The sequence below is a fragment of the Gymnoscopelus microlampas genome (genome assembly GCF_963454915.1).
Source record: "Gymnoscopelus microlampas genome assembly, chromosome: 8".
NCBI lineage: Eukaryota > Metazoa > Chordata > Actinopteri > Myctophiformes > Myctophidae > Gymnoscopelus > Gymnoscopelus microlampas.
Window position 1 is genome coordinate 55,880,746 of NC_139945.1, and position 15,820 is coordinate 55,896,565.

The 15,820-nt window shown below is 44.8% G+C and overlaps 1 protein-coding gene across 1 annotated transcript in view; it reads right to left on the reverse strand.

Annotated features, from left to right (window-relative positions):
* The window catches only part of LOC311050661 (uncharacterized protein), a gene marked incomplete at both ends in the record, with an annotated part of 37,484 nt that overhangs the window by 7,359 nt on the left and 14,305 nt on the right, over positions 1-15,820 (reverse strand). The window contains one exon of the mRNA XM_084064747.1: positions 14,730-14,801. Coding sequence (XP_083920873.1) covers positions 14,730-14,801 — 72 coding nt within the window. The remainder of the gene's footprint in view (positions 1-14,729; positions 14,802-15,820) is intronic.

The following is a 15,820-nucleotide window of genomic DNA, read 5'->3' on the forward strand; positions in this document are numbered from 1 at the left end:
GTGTTATAATTTATAACTTGTTTGTAAAATTAATGAGGGGAAGGGGAGAATGTAATCCTCCTGTAACGCCCGTTACAACACCCCCGTTACTGTAATCCAGATTACACATTTTAAAATGTACTCTAAGACGTTATCGTTACGTTTTTTTTTTACTCTGATTACGTAACGGCGTTACATGTAATCCGTTACTTCCCAACCCTGCTTCTAACAACCTGTTCTGTAAATTAGTTGCACTCTTTCACAAAGTGGTGCTGGTGTGTGAAATGTTTCACTGGACGATACATCTGAAAGGAGGACATAAGGATTACTGCCATGCTACTGTTGTAGTCGGACACAAGCTGTAATCATTTGGAGGATTCAGTAACAAGAACAACAGTGATCATCAGATTGATGTCCACATCTTCAACACAGTGTCTCTACACTGGAGGAAGTTGCCCCCATGGACAAATGGAAGGGGAGAACATCACCTTGAGGTTCCCTGTGTGCGTGGGGTACACACAGCTGTGCTGGTAGAAGATATTGTCTACATCATGGGGGGATATCCTTACTGTAACGTGTTTTATTCATTTGATGTTGACAACCACAGATGGTCCAAACCCAATATTTCTGGTACTGTTCCAGCTGAGAGGTTTTGCAACTCAGCCTGTGTCTTGAGGAAGGTCATGTATATTTATGGAGGATACATCCAGCTGACTGGACACACTAATGACATCTCCAAGTTGGACACCACTACAATGGTCTGGTCTTTAATTAACACCAGAGGCACTCCGCCACCTGTTTCATCAAGTCACTCTGCCACCATCATCGGGACAAAGATGTTTCTTTTTGGGGGCTTTGGGGTCGTCGACAACAACATCATCACAGTGTTTGACACAGAGACCAAAGAGCACACCTTCTGCACAGCTTCTTCCAGAAGAACGCTATAGTCACTCAGCCTCTGCCTACAAAGGAGAGCTGTACATATTTGGTGGCAACAACCCAAACCAGACCTTCAATGATCTGTGGAAATTCAGCCCAGAGACCTTCTCCGGGAATATGGTTGAGCCCAAGGGAAAAGGCCCAGATAGGATGGCAGGGATGTGCTGTTGCATGGTGGGAGATCATCCTCTTTGAGGATTCCACACCCCATGATGAGCTGCACATCTTAGACTTGAGTCCTAATCTGAAGTTGTTATGCAAGATAGCAGTTATTCAGTACGGTGTGGAGCAGTCTGACCTACCACATGACCAGGGGTGCACATAACTTTTTAGGTCTGGTACGCAGAAGAGCACCTGGACATGTGACTTGGTGCGCATGGCGCCCGTCCCGTTTTGTCAACGGGGGGGGGGGTTCAGCCCGGACAGTTTTGTCAACGGGGGGGGGGGGGGGGGTTCAGCACGGTGCCCACCGGACAGTTTTGTCAACGGGGGGGAGGAGAAAAAGAGGACGATCTGCTTCTAAATTCCGCCGATTTTCGCCGTTTTTTTTTCTCACACTGTTAGATAAAGCCCCCAAGGTTGGTGCCCTGTGCTGCTGCGCTGATTTTATCCGCCAGATTGGGACGTTCACGGCATATTTTGCACCATTACGGTGCGTTCATCATCGGTGACGAGTGCCTCTAACAGCCGCTGCTGGCTGCGTGCACACAGCGAGGCAATGCGAGGCGATGCGAGGCGACGCGAGTATGGCTGTACATGGGGCCGACGGGTGCTTTAGAGTGATTGTGTGAGTGTGGCTTCAGGAAGTAAATTCCTAGCCTCGATCTCCAGGCTTTTATTTTTTAGTTTTGATAAAAAATAAAAGCTTGGAAATTCCTGTCCCAGCTGTTGGTGCGCAAAAGCGCCTCGCGTCGCCTGATGTGGTGCGCATTTTTTATTTTGGGTGCGCATGCGCACCTGCGCACCAGTTATGTGCACCCCTGCACATGACATCAGGTGGGAACTGGCAGTCATGACTAGGAACAGCAACAGACAAACTAACTAACATGAGTGTTCTCAACGCATTCCAGTGGATGTTGAGATGTCAAAGAGGAGATGAAGATGACTCTGAAGTGTTTGTCCTGTTACATATTAGTGTCTGAAGACGTTATGTGAGCTAGCAGTTATTCAGTATAACATCAAGTGGGAACTGGAATAAATATGACATGGCCAAAATAGAGACATGAGGTTGAAGAGTTAAGAGTGTCTAGGTTTGAGAGAGCTGGTGACTAAATAACTACATTGGATCCTTTGGAGCACAGACTTTTGTTTCCATTTCCTGAAAAGTAACCATTTTGGACAAAAAGCTTTCCACCAGACAGTGACTATGAGGTCATAGTGTCACAGGCCATTAGATATATACACAGCAGAGAGCAGACAAGCTGCTTTGAGTTGATCTCTCTCCATGTTCTATGATTCCACACCTCTAAGCCACATCACCATCATGCCAGAGTGGCTTCCAGCTCTTCTGAGACACGCACGCACGCACGGATGGACGGACGGATGGACAGACGGACGGACAGACAGACAGACGTGCTGTGTCATGGAAGGAAGGGATGAGACACCATGTCCACAGTCATGCTACACTGGACGTTTTGCGCACGGCTTTCTGTGCATCTGCTGCTTATTTGTACTGCGCTTGAGTTCTTTGTCCACCACTGCAGGTATATAGATACTCCTGCTCAAATATTACTGGAGTACTTAATACTTACGTTATCAAAAGTACAAATTACAAAGTGCATTTTATTTTTTATCCTATAATACATTGGAAAGATGAAAAGCCATCATTTCCCCGTGTCATTGTTTCGCACTAAACACAACAACAACATATCACATGTCACTAACAACACAAGCCACAACGCGCGCAATTAATTTACGGGTGGCGTAGGCTACTTTTCATAGCTCACCACACATCTGCCCCCTCGGAGCATAATTAATTGCGGCCAGCACAAACTCACAACATTACGGTCGACCATGTTGTTCCCTAGCGTCACCGCCGACCACCGCCGAGCGACACCGAAACACCGCGAGCCGGACAACATCACGGGTACACCATTTTGTTCCCTTTAGCGTGAGCACCGCCACCGACCGGCAGTATGGGTTAACACGTTTGGAAAAGACAAGCAGCAGGTCAGTGTTGCCAGATGTGCGCCAGAAACAAGCAACCACCTTCATGAAAAAAGAATACCCAGCCGAAGGGGTCCACGATGTTTCACGGGGGTCTGCGGGGTCCCAACACTCCCAGGGGGTCCGCGGACCCCCAGGGGGTCCCCATGTATATATATTTTTTTAATATATATATTTTTGAAACTTTTTTTTGGGACATTTTTATCCCACGATTTTGGTACCCCAAAATCAGCGCGCCCTCGCTAGAGTCCCGTGCGCGGCTAGCGGGCTGGGCGCCCATCAATACATTGCTGTATTGAAATTTGGAAATGTTTATCCTAAAAAATAACATTTAAATTAAAATAAAAACAAAAAACTGCTGATTTGTTAGCTTGATGAGTTGGGATATTTTTACTTTTTTCATTGGTCTTAAATGGTTTATTCATAATGCTTTTTTTTTTTTTTTGGGGTCCTGGGGGTGGAGCGGAGCGGAGCGGAGGGGAGCGGAGGGGAGAGGAGACCAAAATAAGGACACCAGGTTGAAAGTGGTTAAACATAAGGACACATCAGCTGCATAATTGCTGATACTGATACTGTATACTGTACATGTTGTACAACAACCTCTCACAAGGGACAAAGTGAACAAGCTGGTGAGGACATCCATCATCCCAGACCCACTGGGACAGCTGTTGGAGGAAAAAGTCCATCATGGAGGGAAACAACTAAACCGCACAAACATGTCAAAAGACTGACTTGTGTTTATACCTTTTGACAAGAATTTTATTTTAGGCTGTGGTACGTGACATGCATAATTATTATGCATTTCAGCATATTACACACACACACACACACACACACACACACACACACACACACACACACACACACACACACACACACACACACACACACACATTACAGTCATTTAGCAGACGCTTTTATCCAAAGCGACTTACAATAAGTGCATTCAACATAGGTAGGGAACGAAACTACTAATCACCAGAGGTCTTAAGTGCATTTCCTGTAAAAACAAGCAACACAAGAGTATACCTAGCGCTAAGGTAAAAGTGCAATATATCAGCTATCTACTTTCATAAACACATGAGATAAAATAGCCAAATCAAATGAGCACGAGCTAATAGATCCAATACAACAATACAACAATAGTTCCTACAACTAGTTAACAACAAGTAGGCCAGGCAAAGAGGAAGGGTAGTGTTTCCTGAAGAGGTGGGTTTTCAGCCTGCGGCGAAAGATGGGCAGTGACTCTGCTGTCCTGACATCAGTGGGAAGTTCATTCCACCACTGTGGGGCCAGAACAGAAAAAAGTCGTGACCGTGTCGATCGACCAGAAGGACCGTTGAGTGGGGAGGGAGTCAGTCGCCCCGAGGTGGCAGACCGGAGTGGTCGGGCAGGGGTGTGGGCATTGACCAAAACCTGTAGGTAAGAAGGAGCTGTTCCTTTCACTGCCCTATAGGCTAGCACCAGGGTTTTAAACTGAATGCGAGCCGCTACGGGGAGCCAGTGCAGAGAACGGAGAAGGATAGTTGTGTGAGAGAACTTGGGGCGGTTGAACACCAGACGAGCCGCAGCTTTCTGAACAAGCTCCAGAGGTCTGATGGCAGATGCCGGAGCACCAGCCAGGAGGGAGTTGCAGTAGTCCAGGCGGGAGATGACCAGAGCCTGGATGAGCACCTGGGCTGCCTTCTCCGTGAGGAAAGGGCGAATTCTCCTGATGTTGTAGAGGAGGAATCTGCAGGACCGTGTCACTGATGCGATGTTAGCCGAGAACGACAGTTGATCGTCCAGGGTCACACCCAGATTCTTCGCAGTCCGAGTTGACGTCACCACAGTGTTCTCAATGGTGATGGCCATGTCTCGGTGAGGACAGCCCTTCCCTGGGATGAACATCAGCTCGGTCTTGTCCAGGTTGAGCTTCAGGTGGTTCGTCGACATCCACTCCGAGATGTCAGCCAGACAAGCAGCAATGCGTGCCTCCACTTGTGTGTCAGAGGGGGGGGAATGAGAGGATCAGCTGGGTGTCATCGGCATAGCAGTGGTAGGAAAAGCCATGGGAGCGGATGACAGCACCAAGAGATGTAGTGTAGAGAGAGAAGAGAAGAGGACCCAGAACCGAGCCTTGGGGAACCCCAGTAGTGAGCCTGTGTGGTTCTGACACAGACCCTCCCAGCATCACCTGGTACACACACACACACACACACACACACACACACACACACACACACACACACACACACACAAGCAAGCACACAGACAGACAGACAGACAGACAGACAGACACACACGCACAGTGGCCCTCATTTATCAACGCGGTGCAGCCCAAATAATGGGCGTACGGCGAGATCACCACACCTTTTGGCATTTATCAATATATCCTGACGTGACGTGGGCTTCATCCTACTGTACGCTGAAATCTCAAGTCTGGTCGGGACCAGTTGTTGACTTTGGCTGCGCCCGTTTATTCCATTCTAGACCTGCGGAGCAGGATTGTCTGACTGTCTGAGAGGCATCTGGACACATAATCCACTCATAAATGTATATCTATACTAATAAATAATCCCTGTGAAAATATAACATTTTATAAAGTAATTTAAACAAACTGCTTTTGCTTTAACAGTCATTCAGATAAGATTGTAGATATGGCTACATTGAAAATAGCAGATCTACAAGCTCACAAGCCAGCGTCGCATCGCAACGCGTTGTGAGCTTGTAGATCTGCTATTTTCAAAATATACAGCGCTTCTGCGAGGGCACTCTCAGGAGTTTAGACTGGTGCAACGGTGCTGCTGTTATATTTTCATGGCCACCGGGAGATCAGACATTTAACCCATGCATGGTCCAACACACACCAGCCTTCATTCATTAATGTTCTCTCCAGGCTCTCTCTCATTAATGTGGAGCGGGACGGGACTCGCCCATCCGACGGTCCGAGTCTCACTGGGAAATGGGAATAGCCTACATCATGGCTTTATTTTAATGTAACTCGATATACAAACGTATTCCATTCATGGCGATGTGATTGGGTATCATAATATGACATTCATGTAGGCTACAAGCGTACATGAATGACAAAGTGACAAAGATTGTGACAAAGATTGTACCGCTACGGTACGGATTACATGAGAAACACAGCTGGGCGGGCGTGTGTTTGTGTGTGTGTGTGTGTGTGTGCGTGTGTGTGTGTGTGTGTGTGTGTGTGTGTGTGTGTGTGTGTGTGTGTGTGTGTGTGTGTGTGTGTGTGTGTGTGTGTGTGTGTGTGAGAGAGAGAGAGAGAGAGAGAGAGAGAGAGAGAGAGAGAGAGAGAGAGAGAGAGAGAGAGAGAGAGGCGTGTGCGTGTGTGGCGAGGCGATCGGGGAAACTCTTTCTTATTGGCTTTTCATGTCTTTGGTCGTATTCTGGTTCTTCTTCATGTCGTAAAATCGGGGCGTTTTGAGAATATTTAAGGGCGTGTTATTTAAATGACGCTCGTTTTCAGACGTGAGATTTATCAAAGCTCCGACCTGATGTACGCTAGGATCGGCTGTATAGGATCCTTTGATAAATGTGACTTCGACGTTGGTGTACGTCCGAATATATGGAAAAATATACGCCGGTTTATACGCTGCGTTGATAAATGAGGGCCACTGTGTACGTACTACTGACCAACAAACACATACACAACAACACAGACACACGTTTCTTGTCTGCAACCATTCATTCATTAACCACTTTCAACCTGGCGTTCTAACAACTTGTAAGTCAGCTATTCTCTCTATAAAAGGCTTACATTTTCACTTTTTTTTTGCCACCCTCTAGTTTATTGTCTCCGCCAGGCCGAAAGGCATGGCTAGAGAGTATGTTTTGCGCCCTGTCCGTCCGTCCGTCCGTTCGTCCGTGTGTCTGTGTGTCCTGTCCGTGTGTTAGCAGCTAATCTCCGGCACCGTTGGCCCGGTCGCTGTGAAACTGTGCACACACACTCCCTGGATGGCAGAGCAGAACCCCTGCCCCACATTTTTCACATAGGCCTGTTATAGTGTCACCAGGAGGCCGATTTGTGCAAAACCCATTTTTTTATATTACTTCTATAGATTTTACCTAAACCTCATGCAAATCGGTACACAGTATCTCTATAGTCATATGATCAACACGGATCTGTCCGATTCTCCAGATTCCATCCTCATTGGCTAAGGTTGGCTTCCAAAGTTTGCAGGATTGGTCCGTTTTGAACCAAATACCTCAAATCATGAACGCAGCATGCGATTTCCGTGAAATTTCACATGCACATTTCCACTAGGCCGAGGAAGAAAAGCCACATTGGGTTGTTATAGCGCCACCAGCAGGTCTAATTTAGCAAAACACATTTTTGGAACAAGATGCCTCGAATCATGCATGCAGTGTCCGATTGCCGTGAAAGGCCTAAGAAGAAATGCCACCCTTTTCACATTGGCCTATTATAGCGCCACCAGGAGGCCACAATAACGTACCTGACCTGGCGGAGACCTGTGCTTCTGAAACGATGCCTCTGTGTTGGAATAATACAAGGAATTTGACCCCAAGGTTGTTTTCTACTATATGTTCACATAGACAATGTAAAAGATTATGACTTTGTAAAACTGAATATTGTATAACATTCATCAAAATAGACACTTTCGGAGTAAACATTTAATGAGAGGAAAGGGGGATGTTGGTTGAGTTTATTTTGGCAGTTATTATGATTATCAGTAAGGTCTATAGTATATCACGTACAGTATACATCTGCTGCTATGCTCACACACCTTTATATCAGGTCTTATGTGTAAATATGTAGATAATGTGTTTGTTTTCTTTGATTGATCTCTCTCCCCCCCTTCTTCTTCTTCCCTTACTTTTTTTCTATGGAAATAACAAAAATGATAGAACTTGCACAATAACTAATTCCACCCAATTTTTGAGAGTGTGTGTAACACTCTTTAAGAAACACTCCGTCCATTTGTGGGATGTGTTTAGGCTGAATTGTGGGCGTGCACTTCTGTTCATATATATACGGTGGGGGCATGGCTGGTAAAAAGGCTCTGCAACGCGTCATGATTGGTTGCCATTTCTGCTTATTGTAAGCGACATCGCCCTTGTTTTTCTGTGAAGGTGCTTTTAAAGTCCCTGTTTCTAAAACGTTGTTGACATTTGGTGTGAGTTATTGGTTGATGTATTGATATATTTCACAAACTCACATGGGATTAATATCCAATTAATTCTTGTTTACTTGTGTAAACCTGTGTGAGAATAAAATTGATTCTGATTCGCACTCTTTCACAGTGGAGTGTGCAGTGAGAGGATTGTATTAATAGGTGGCAGTGTTGTTCTATAAATTATGAAGTTCACAAACACATACACACACACACACACACACACACACACACACACACACACACACACACACACACACATACACACACACACACGCATGCACATGCACACGCAGACATGAGATGTATGCATTGTTTCTGGTATTGACACAACCAGACAAGGTTGTGGTGTATTAGAAGAGCGTGCCACGTACAGAACACATGCATATACTGCAAGAAAGGGTGTGTGTGTGTGTGTGTGTGTGGGGGGGGGGGGGGGGGGTGTGAGGTCCCAATCTCCCCATACTCAGGTCCCCTGTTCTGAGTGTCCACGTGCCTTAACATCTAAGGCCACATCCACACGGAGACGTTTTAAAAAATGTCACAGAGTCGTTTTCAAAAAGTTTACCGTACACACGGAATCGTCTCAAGAAATGTGTGTGTCCACACGAAACCACTGAAAACACCACAAAACGAAAACGCTGTAGTATATATGTCCGGCCTGTGGGTGGTGCTTGTGGTAGAAAGTACTCAAGTACTGTACTTAAGTACAATTTTGAGTTTTTTTTTTTACTTTACTCGAGTATTTCCAATTTTCCATACTTTTACTTCTACTCCACTACATCTCAGAGGAAAATATTGTACATTTACTCCACTACAATTATTTGAACGCTTTGGTTACTTGCATATATAAATCATTACATTATAAAACATACATTATTAGCCCTATTTTACATAGTCTATTTGAAAATAGCCGATCTATAAGCTCACAACGGGCATAGCGACGCATTGTGAGCTTGTAGATCAGCTATTTTCAAACATTTCAGTACTTTAAGTATATTTTGATGGCAATACTTTTGTACTTTTACTTTGATTGAACTCAAGTAACATTTTGAGTACAGGCCTTTTACTTGTAACAGAGTATTTTTATATAGTGGTATTGCTACTTTTACTTAAGTAAAATATCCGTGTACTTCTTCCACCCAAATGAATTTGACCCACTGCTGGTCAACTATAGTCGAGATGCTGCGCATCAGCTAGATTGCGAGCATCATCACTACCGTCCTGGCTGAATTCAACCGGGTGTTTGTACTTTCTCTATTTACAACCCGTACATCTACATAAACGTTCAGATTTCAAATATAAAGTGCTTACCTCATGGCCATGGATGTTACAATTCACTTCGAGTGGGTATAAGTACCCGTATCTTCCGTATTGTTCAATGAAAAGCATTTTAATCCGATCGGCGGCCATTTTCTCATAGAGTTATAATGTATCAGAGTGCAATACTCCTCCCAACCGATAGGGTCGCGTAGATGAAAGCCAATGGAGAAAATTCGAAGACAATAGCCACCAATCCGATTAAAATGGGGGGGGGGGGGGTGGGGCGGGGCTCGGCGCATGCGGGTTAAGCGAGAGGTGGAGCTATAGCGTCATCGGTTCAGGAAAGATGCGTATTTGGTTGTACACACGGAGACGCAAGAGTTGCGTCTTCAGATTAATCCACTCTGGGACCCGTTTTCAAAAAGAAGCGTATTGCGGACCTAAAACGCCGGCTCCGTGTGGACGAAACGTCAAAACGATTAAAAACGTATGCGGATTCACCTAAAAACGTCTCCGTGTGGATGTGGCCTAAGATCTACCTCCATAAACCCATGAACAGGAGCCACAATGACCTCTACTGCCAAATGCTGAGCAATGAACAGATAACCTCAGCTGTCTGTCAGCAAATCACCAGCAGCAGCTCTGTAACCACTCATAAACAAGGAGACACAGATGAGTCTAAAGACGAGAGACAGCGAGATCCAAATGTGGCGTTGGCGGGCGCCGCGGCGGTTGTGGCGCTCGCCGCGAGCGCCGCGGCGGTTGTGGCGCTCGCCGCGAGCGCCGCGGCGGTTGTGGCGGACGCCGCGAGCGCCGCGGCGGTTGTGGCGCTCGCCACGGCGGTTGTGGCGCTCGCCAACCGCCACGAGCGCCGCGGCGGTTGTGGCGAACGCCACGACCGCCGTGAAAACCGCCCCAAGCGCCGCGAGCGCCACGTAGGGTCCGCCATCCGATCCATCGACCATATCTGCGCTCTTCTGGCGCAGCCCCCCCCCCCCACATGTCCCCCCCCCCCCCACCTGCGTGGGGGGGGGGACATGGGGGGGGGACATATTTTCATTTACACATGCGCCTTTTCATCCAAATTGTGTGTTATATTATTTACTTGTAGCATGGTTAATTAATAGTCCCTGTTTGCATAGCCCCCAAATCGGGCTCCCCAAGTTTTGCTCGCTGTGTGAACTGTTCAAAGACGCAACAACAAGCTCCATACTAGCACTCGGTGGTACTGGTGCGTCTCTGACCGTGTCTGTCTGTCTGTCTGTCTGTCTGTCTGTCTGTCTGTCTGGCTGGCTGGCTGTCTGTCTGTTGCATTTGACCAGTGAAATGAATGAGGATGCGATGAGTTGTGAGTTTATAGATCAGTTATTTTCTGACCGACACACCAGGTTCATTGACCAATGACCCAAGCTTAATTTATGCACGTATATATACCGACAGACAGACAGACAGACAGACAGACAGACAGACAGACAGACAGACAGACTGTTTCTGTCTGTCTGCCTGGAGAATAAGTGTGCTTATATTATTAAGTTCTGCAAGCACTTAAGTTGCTCTATGTTGCAAGGTCTATTAACAATAATAATAATAATACTGGCACCGGTGATAAAAACACAATGTATTGACTCAAGGAATTAACAGTCAGTCACACTTTTGTGGATTAGGCTACAGTAAAATTGTAATGACAAATTTCAAGGTGAACTCTGCAGCCGCACCGTGTCCCCAGAGCTGAGTCCAATAGTTAGATGCGTGTGTAATTGCGCGCATGTAAATAAATGAAATAAAATAATAAAATAAATTAAAATAAATTCATGCCTGATACCACATGAAAATATAAAATTTACGGATCATATAAACATTAAAATTATAATAATTCAAGTAAAATTCAGAAAGATCTGGGCGGATGAAATCTCAAATGCTTCGTTCATTACGTGTAAATAAAGAAAGAAAATAAGGAAAAATATATATAATAAATTATAATGAATTCATGCCTGGTAGCAAATGAAAATATAAACTTTACAGATCATATGAAAAATACAATTATAAAAATACAAGTTACATTCAGAAAGATATGGCCGAATCAAATCTCAACTGCTCTGGATCAAATGCGCAAAATATACAATTATTACGTCCCGGGGGGGGGGGTCCCGGGGGGGGGGGGGGGGGGGCACGCAGGTGGGGGGGGACATGTGGGGGGGGGGCTGCGCCAGAAGAGCGCAGATATGGTCGATGGATCGGATGGCGGACCCTAAGGCGCTCGCGGCGCTTGGGGCGGTTTTCACGGCGGTCGTGGCGTTCGCCACAACCGCCGCGGCGCTCGCGGCGAGCGCCACAACCGCCGCGGCGCCCGCCAACGCCACATTTTGGAAGATCTGGCGGACGCGGCGGTTATGGCTGAAAATCTGACGGACGCGGCGCCGGCGGCGGAGGCGGCGGTTATGGCGGAAGATCTGGCGGACGCGGCGGAGGCGGCGGTTATGGCGGAGGATCTGGCGGACGCGGCGGTTGCCACGGCGGTTGTGGCGGCCGTCGTGTGACGGCGGTTGTGGCGGCTGCCACGACGGCCGCCACCCGCCGTGGCGGTCGTGGCGGACGCGGCGGCCGCCACGGCGCACGCCACTGCCACATTTGGATCTCGCCCCTCCTGCTAAAGACACACCTCCGTATCCACAATGGAGAAAAAAAACGTACCACTGTCAACAGTGTGCCAAGATATTTAATGAATTACGTGATCTGAAGACACACCTGCGTATCCACACTGGAGAAAAACCATACCACTGTCAACAATATAACAAGAGTTTTAATGACAAAGTACTTTGAAGAAACACCAACTTATCCACACTGGAGAAAAACCTTACCACTGTAAACAGTGTAACACGAGTTTCAGTCAGTTATCTCAGCTGATATCACACCAGCGAATACACTCTGGAGGAAAACCTTTCTACTGTAAACAGAGTGACAAGAGTTTCAGTCAGTTAGCTCACCTGAAGTCACACCTGCGTATCCACACTGGAGAAAAAACCTTTCCACTGTAAACTGTTTCAATTGGTTATACCAGGAGGAATTGTTCAGGCCAAGGACCTCTTAGCTGAGAGTGAGACGAAGCAGGGACCCCCACTACTTCAATAAATGTTTATTATTTATTTTATTTTTAGAAAGCCTTCCATACAATTTGATAAGAGTTGTCAAAGCTAGCTTACTATTCTATGTGTATTGTCTTATAACTTTCCTTTGAGCGTTGAGAGATGTGAGACTAGTTTTTCAGGAACGATGAGCTTATCAGAGACACACAGACAGATACACGGACGGACAGGGGTGAAAATATAATCCCCGCCATCAGCGGATGTCAGCAGGAAGTTTCTCCCGGTGGGCGCTCCTCACTGGCAGGTGAGTCAGTGGGACACAACAGCAGTGACAACAACACACTAATGTGTGTGAGGAGGATTCAATCGGCATAACAACTAAATAGGCCCTATGCACAGCAGCCATATTGGAAAGAAATCGGGCCTCTTCTTACCAATGATGCTAATGAAGGCTCTGTTCCATTCTGGTCAGGGTGCTGATGTTGTGCATGTTGGCTCACTAGAAACACTCCATTTTGGTTCCCAAATTGCCCCTTATGGTGGGTGTGTAACTCTGAGAGTGTAAAAATGGAACCAAATGGACCTGTGAGGGTCCATTTGGTTCCATGTGTACACTCTCAGAGTTATGGGGGTCCTTGAAAATAAGAGACCACTGTGCCACACTAAATGGAACAGAGCCTCAATTAGTATTATTGGTAACACCTGTGAAGGAAGTAAGGAAGGGGCCCAATTCATTCCCAATATGGCTGCTGTGCATAGAGCCTATTCCGGGGGGAAAAGGGTAAAAAGCACAAAAATGTCTATGGAGCAATGTGATTTCAGTTTAGAAATCAAGCCACCCAGGCTCCTGGTAAATCATCATCATAAAACATTTGATTCTGTTCACAAAAATATTTGGAAAACACAAAAAAGGCTAATTAGGTACAAGACTGCGTACATATTTTAAGAGTGAAGTAACTACTTCTCCCATGAGCCCTTGCACATACCTTTCCAATGATGATTTCCATTGTAACACGTTCTCCGCCAATCGAGACGTCACCGGATGTTACACTAATTGGCATTGTGGGTAGTGCAGTATTTTCCGTGACTTAAGATAAGACCTTTGTTCATACCACGAGATAAATTCAGTCGAAAAAGGCAGAACAGCAGTTAAGATAGATACTGCATGATAGAAAGAAATCACAATTCAATGCAACACCATCAATAATTGGCTTCCTTTTTTTCTTTTTTACAATAGACAAGAAACATTGTGAATTCAATGTATTTCTTCAAACCAGATTGATTGCATACATACGTGTGGCTTCTACAGGAGCATATAGCATCATTTTACAACCAGGAGCCCAGTGGTGAGTCTACATTGGATTATTACAACATTATAGCTGATAATGAAATCCTCTATAAAGACATTGTTGATGTCCCATTAAAAATATACATCTACACAAGTTTTCTTTGTGTTATTTTTATTATTTTATTCTGAAGAGTTCCTGAATATGCTCAATGCTTACTTGACCACTCAACCCTCAGGAAAAACTAGCAATTTATTGTTACCACATTTAACGCAAACCAATGTCCGTGTAAAGTTTTTAAAGGTCTCATGACATTAATTTTTAAAAAAAACAACGTATTTTACGTTTTTTTGGTTTTGTTTTATGACCTCAATTACATAACATTCAGTGGATTTTCTGTCTGCGGTTTTCTGAATAATTAGGCTAAACAAAGTGCTGGGATTGGTCCCTGGACTTTGACATCATAGTCCATTAATCCCGCCCCCTCTGCTCCCCGCCTCTCCCCTCCCCTATCTTTTCCTCTTGTTTTCATTGCAGCTGAAAAGGCCTTTGAACACAGAGAGAAAAAAACCTGCCCATGGCTCACTGGAGTGGGTTTTTCAGTTACAACATTTTAATACACGTTTGAAGGACCATGATAAAGACTTTTAATGACTTTTAATTCAGATGTAAATCTGAATGTCATGAGCCCTTTAACAATGAAACACGGCATTAATACATGTTTCAGTACACATTACCAGTGTTGATTTAACAATGAAACATGGTATTAATACATGTTTCACTACATAACTGATACATTGTGACATTGATGATTTCACTACACAACTCTTTCACACATCCAACGGAGAATGTTCATACATGATGAGTCAAACCATCCTCTACCAGACAGTAGAACACAGTCTTCATTTCCATAGTAGTTATCAGGCTCACCATGCCGCCAGAACCTGTAGAAATAAAGAATATTGAATTAATTACAATACATTTACAACAATGGTTTATTTTCTCTCTAAATGTTTCGTTTTTTAACCTCTTAAACCCTGGAGTCTCTATTTGGGGCATGTTACTGTAGATGAACATATTGTAAAAAGTATTGAAAATAAGTGTTTAATCCTGACCTCAAATGATAATGTAGACATTAGATATACATTAACTGTCTGTCTGTCTGTCTGTCTGTCTGTCTGTGCATTAGGCATTATTATTATTATTATTATTATTATTATTATTATTATTATTATTATTATTATTATTATTTTTAGTAGTAGTAGTAGTAGTAGTAGTAGTAGTAGTAGCAGCAGTAGCAGCAGCAGCAGCAGTAGTAGTAGTAGTAGTACAGTAGTAGTAGTAGTAGTAGTAGTACCCAATGAGGTGCTTAAATCCCCTCATATGTTGTCTGTATTACACACACTATGTCAAACTTGTTTCAATACTAGCATCACACCTTCTGTGTGGGACAAATCAATAATTATACCCATTCCAAAATCTCCAAAGGCCGACCCTAGAGTTCCTCTAAATTATAGAGGCATCAGCCTGCTCAGTACAGTTTATAAGCTGTACTCCAGTGTTTTAAATAAGAGACTTACTGATTATCTGGAGTTCAATAATGTGTTGGTGGATGAACAGAACGGTTTTAGAAAAAACAGGGCTTGTATTGATCATATTTTTGTTATTTCATCTGTGGTAAGAGCTAGACTAGAGGAGGGTAAAAGCACATTTGTTTGTTTTGTTGATTTAAAAAAAGCCTTTGATTGGATCAATAGAGACTTGTTGGAATACAAGTTACTCTGCTCAGGTATTAACGGTACATTGTATAATGCCATCAAAGCTTTATACAAAGCCCCAGTCGCTTGCCTGCAGTTAAACAACCTCAGAACCGGCTGGTTTCCCACTCCATTTGGTGTGAAGCAAGGAGATGTGCTCTCACCCACTCTGTTTGCTCTTTATGTAAATGATTTAGCTCAGGAAA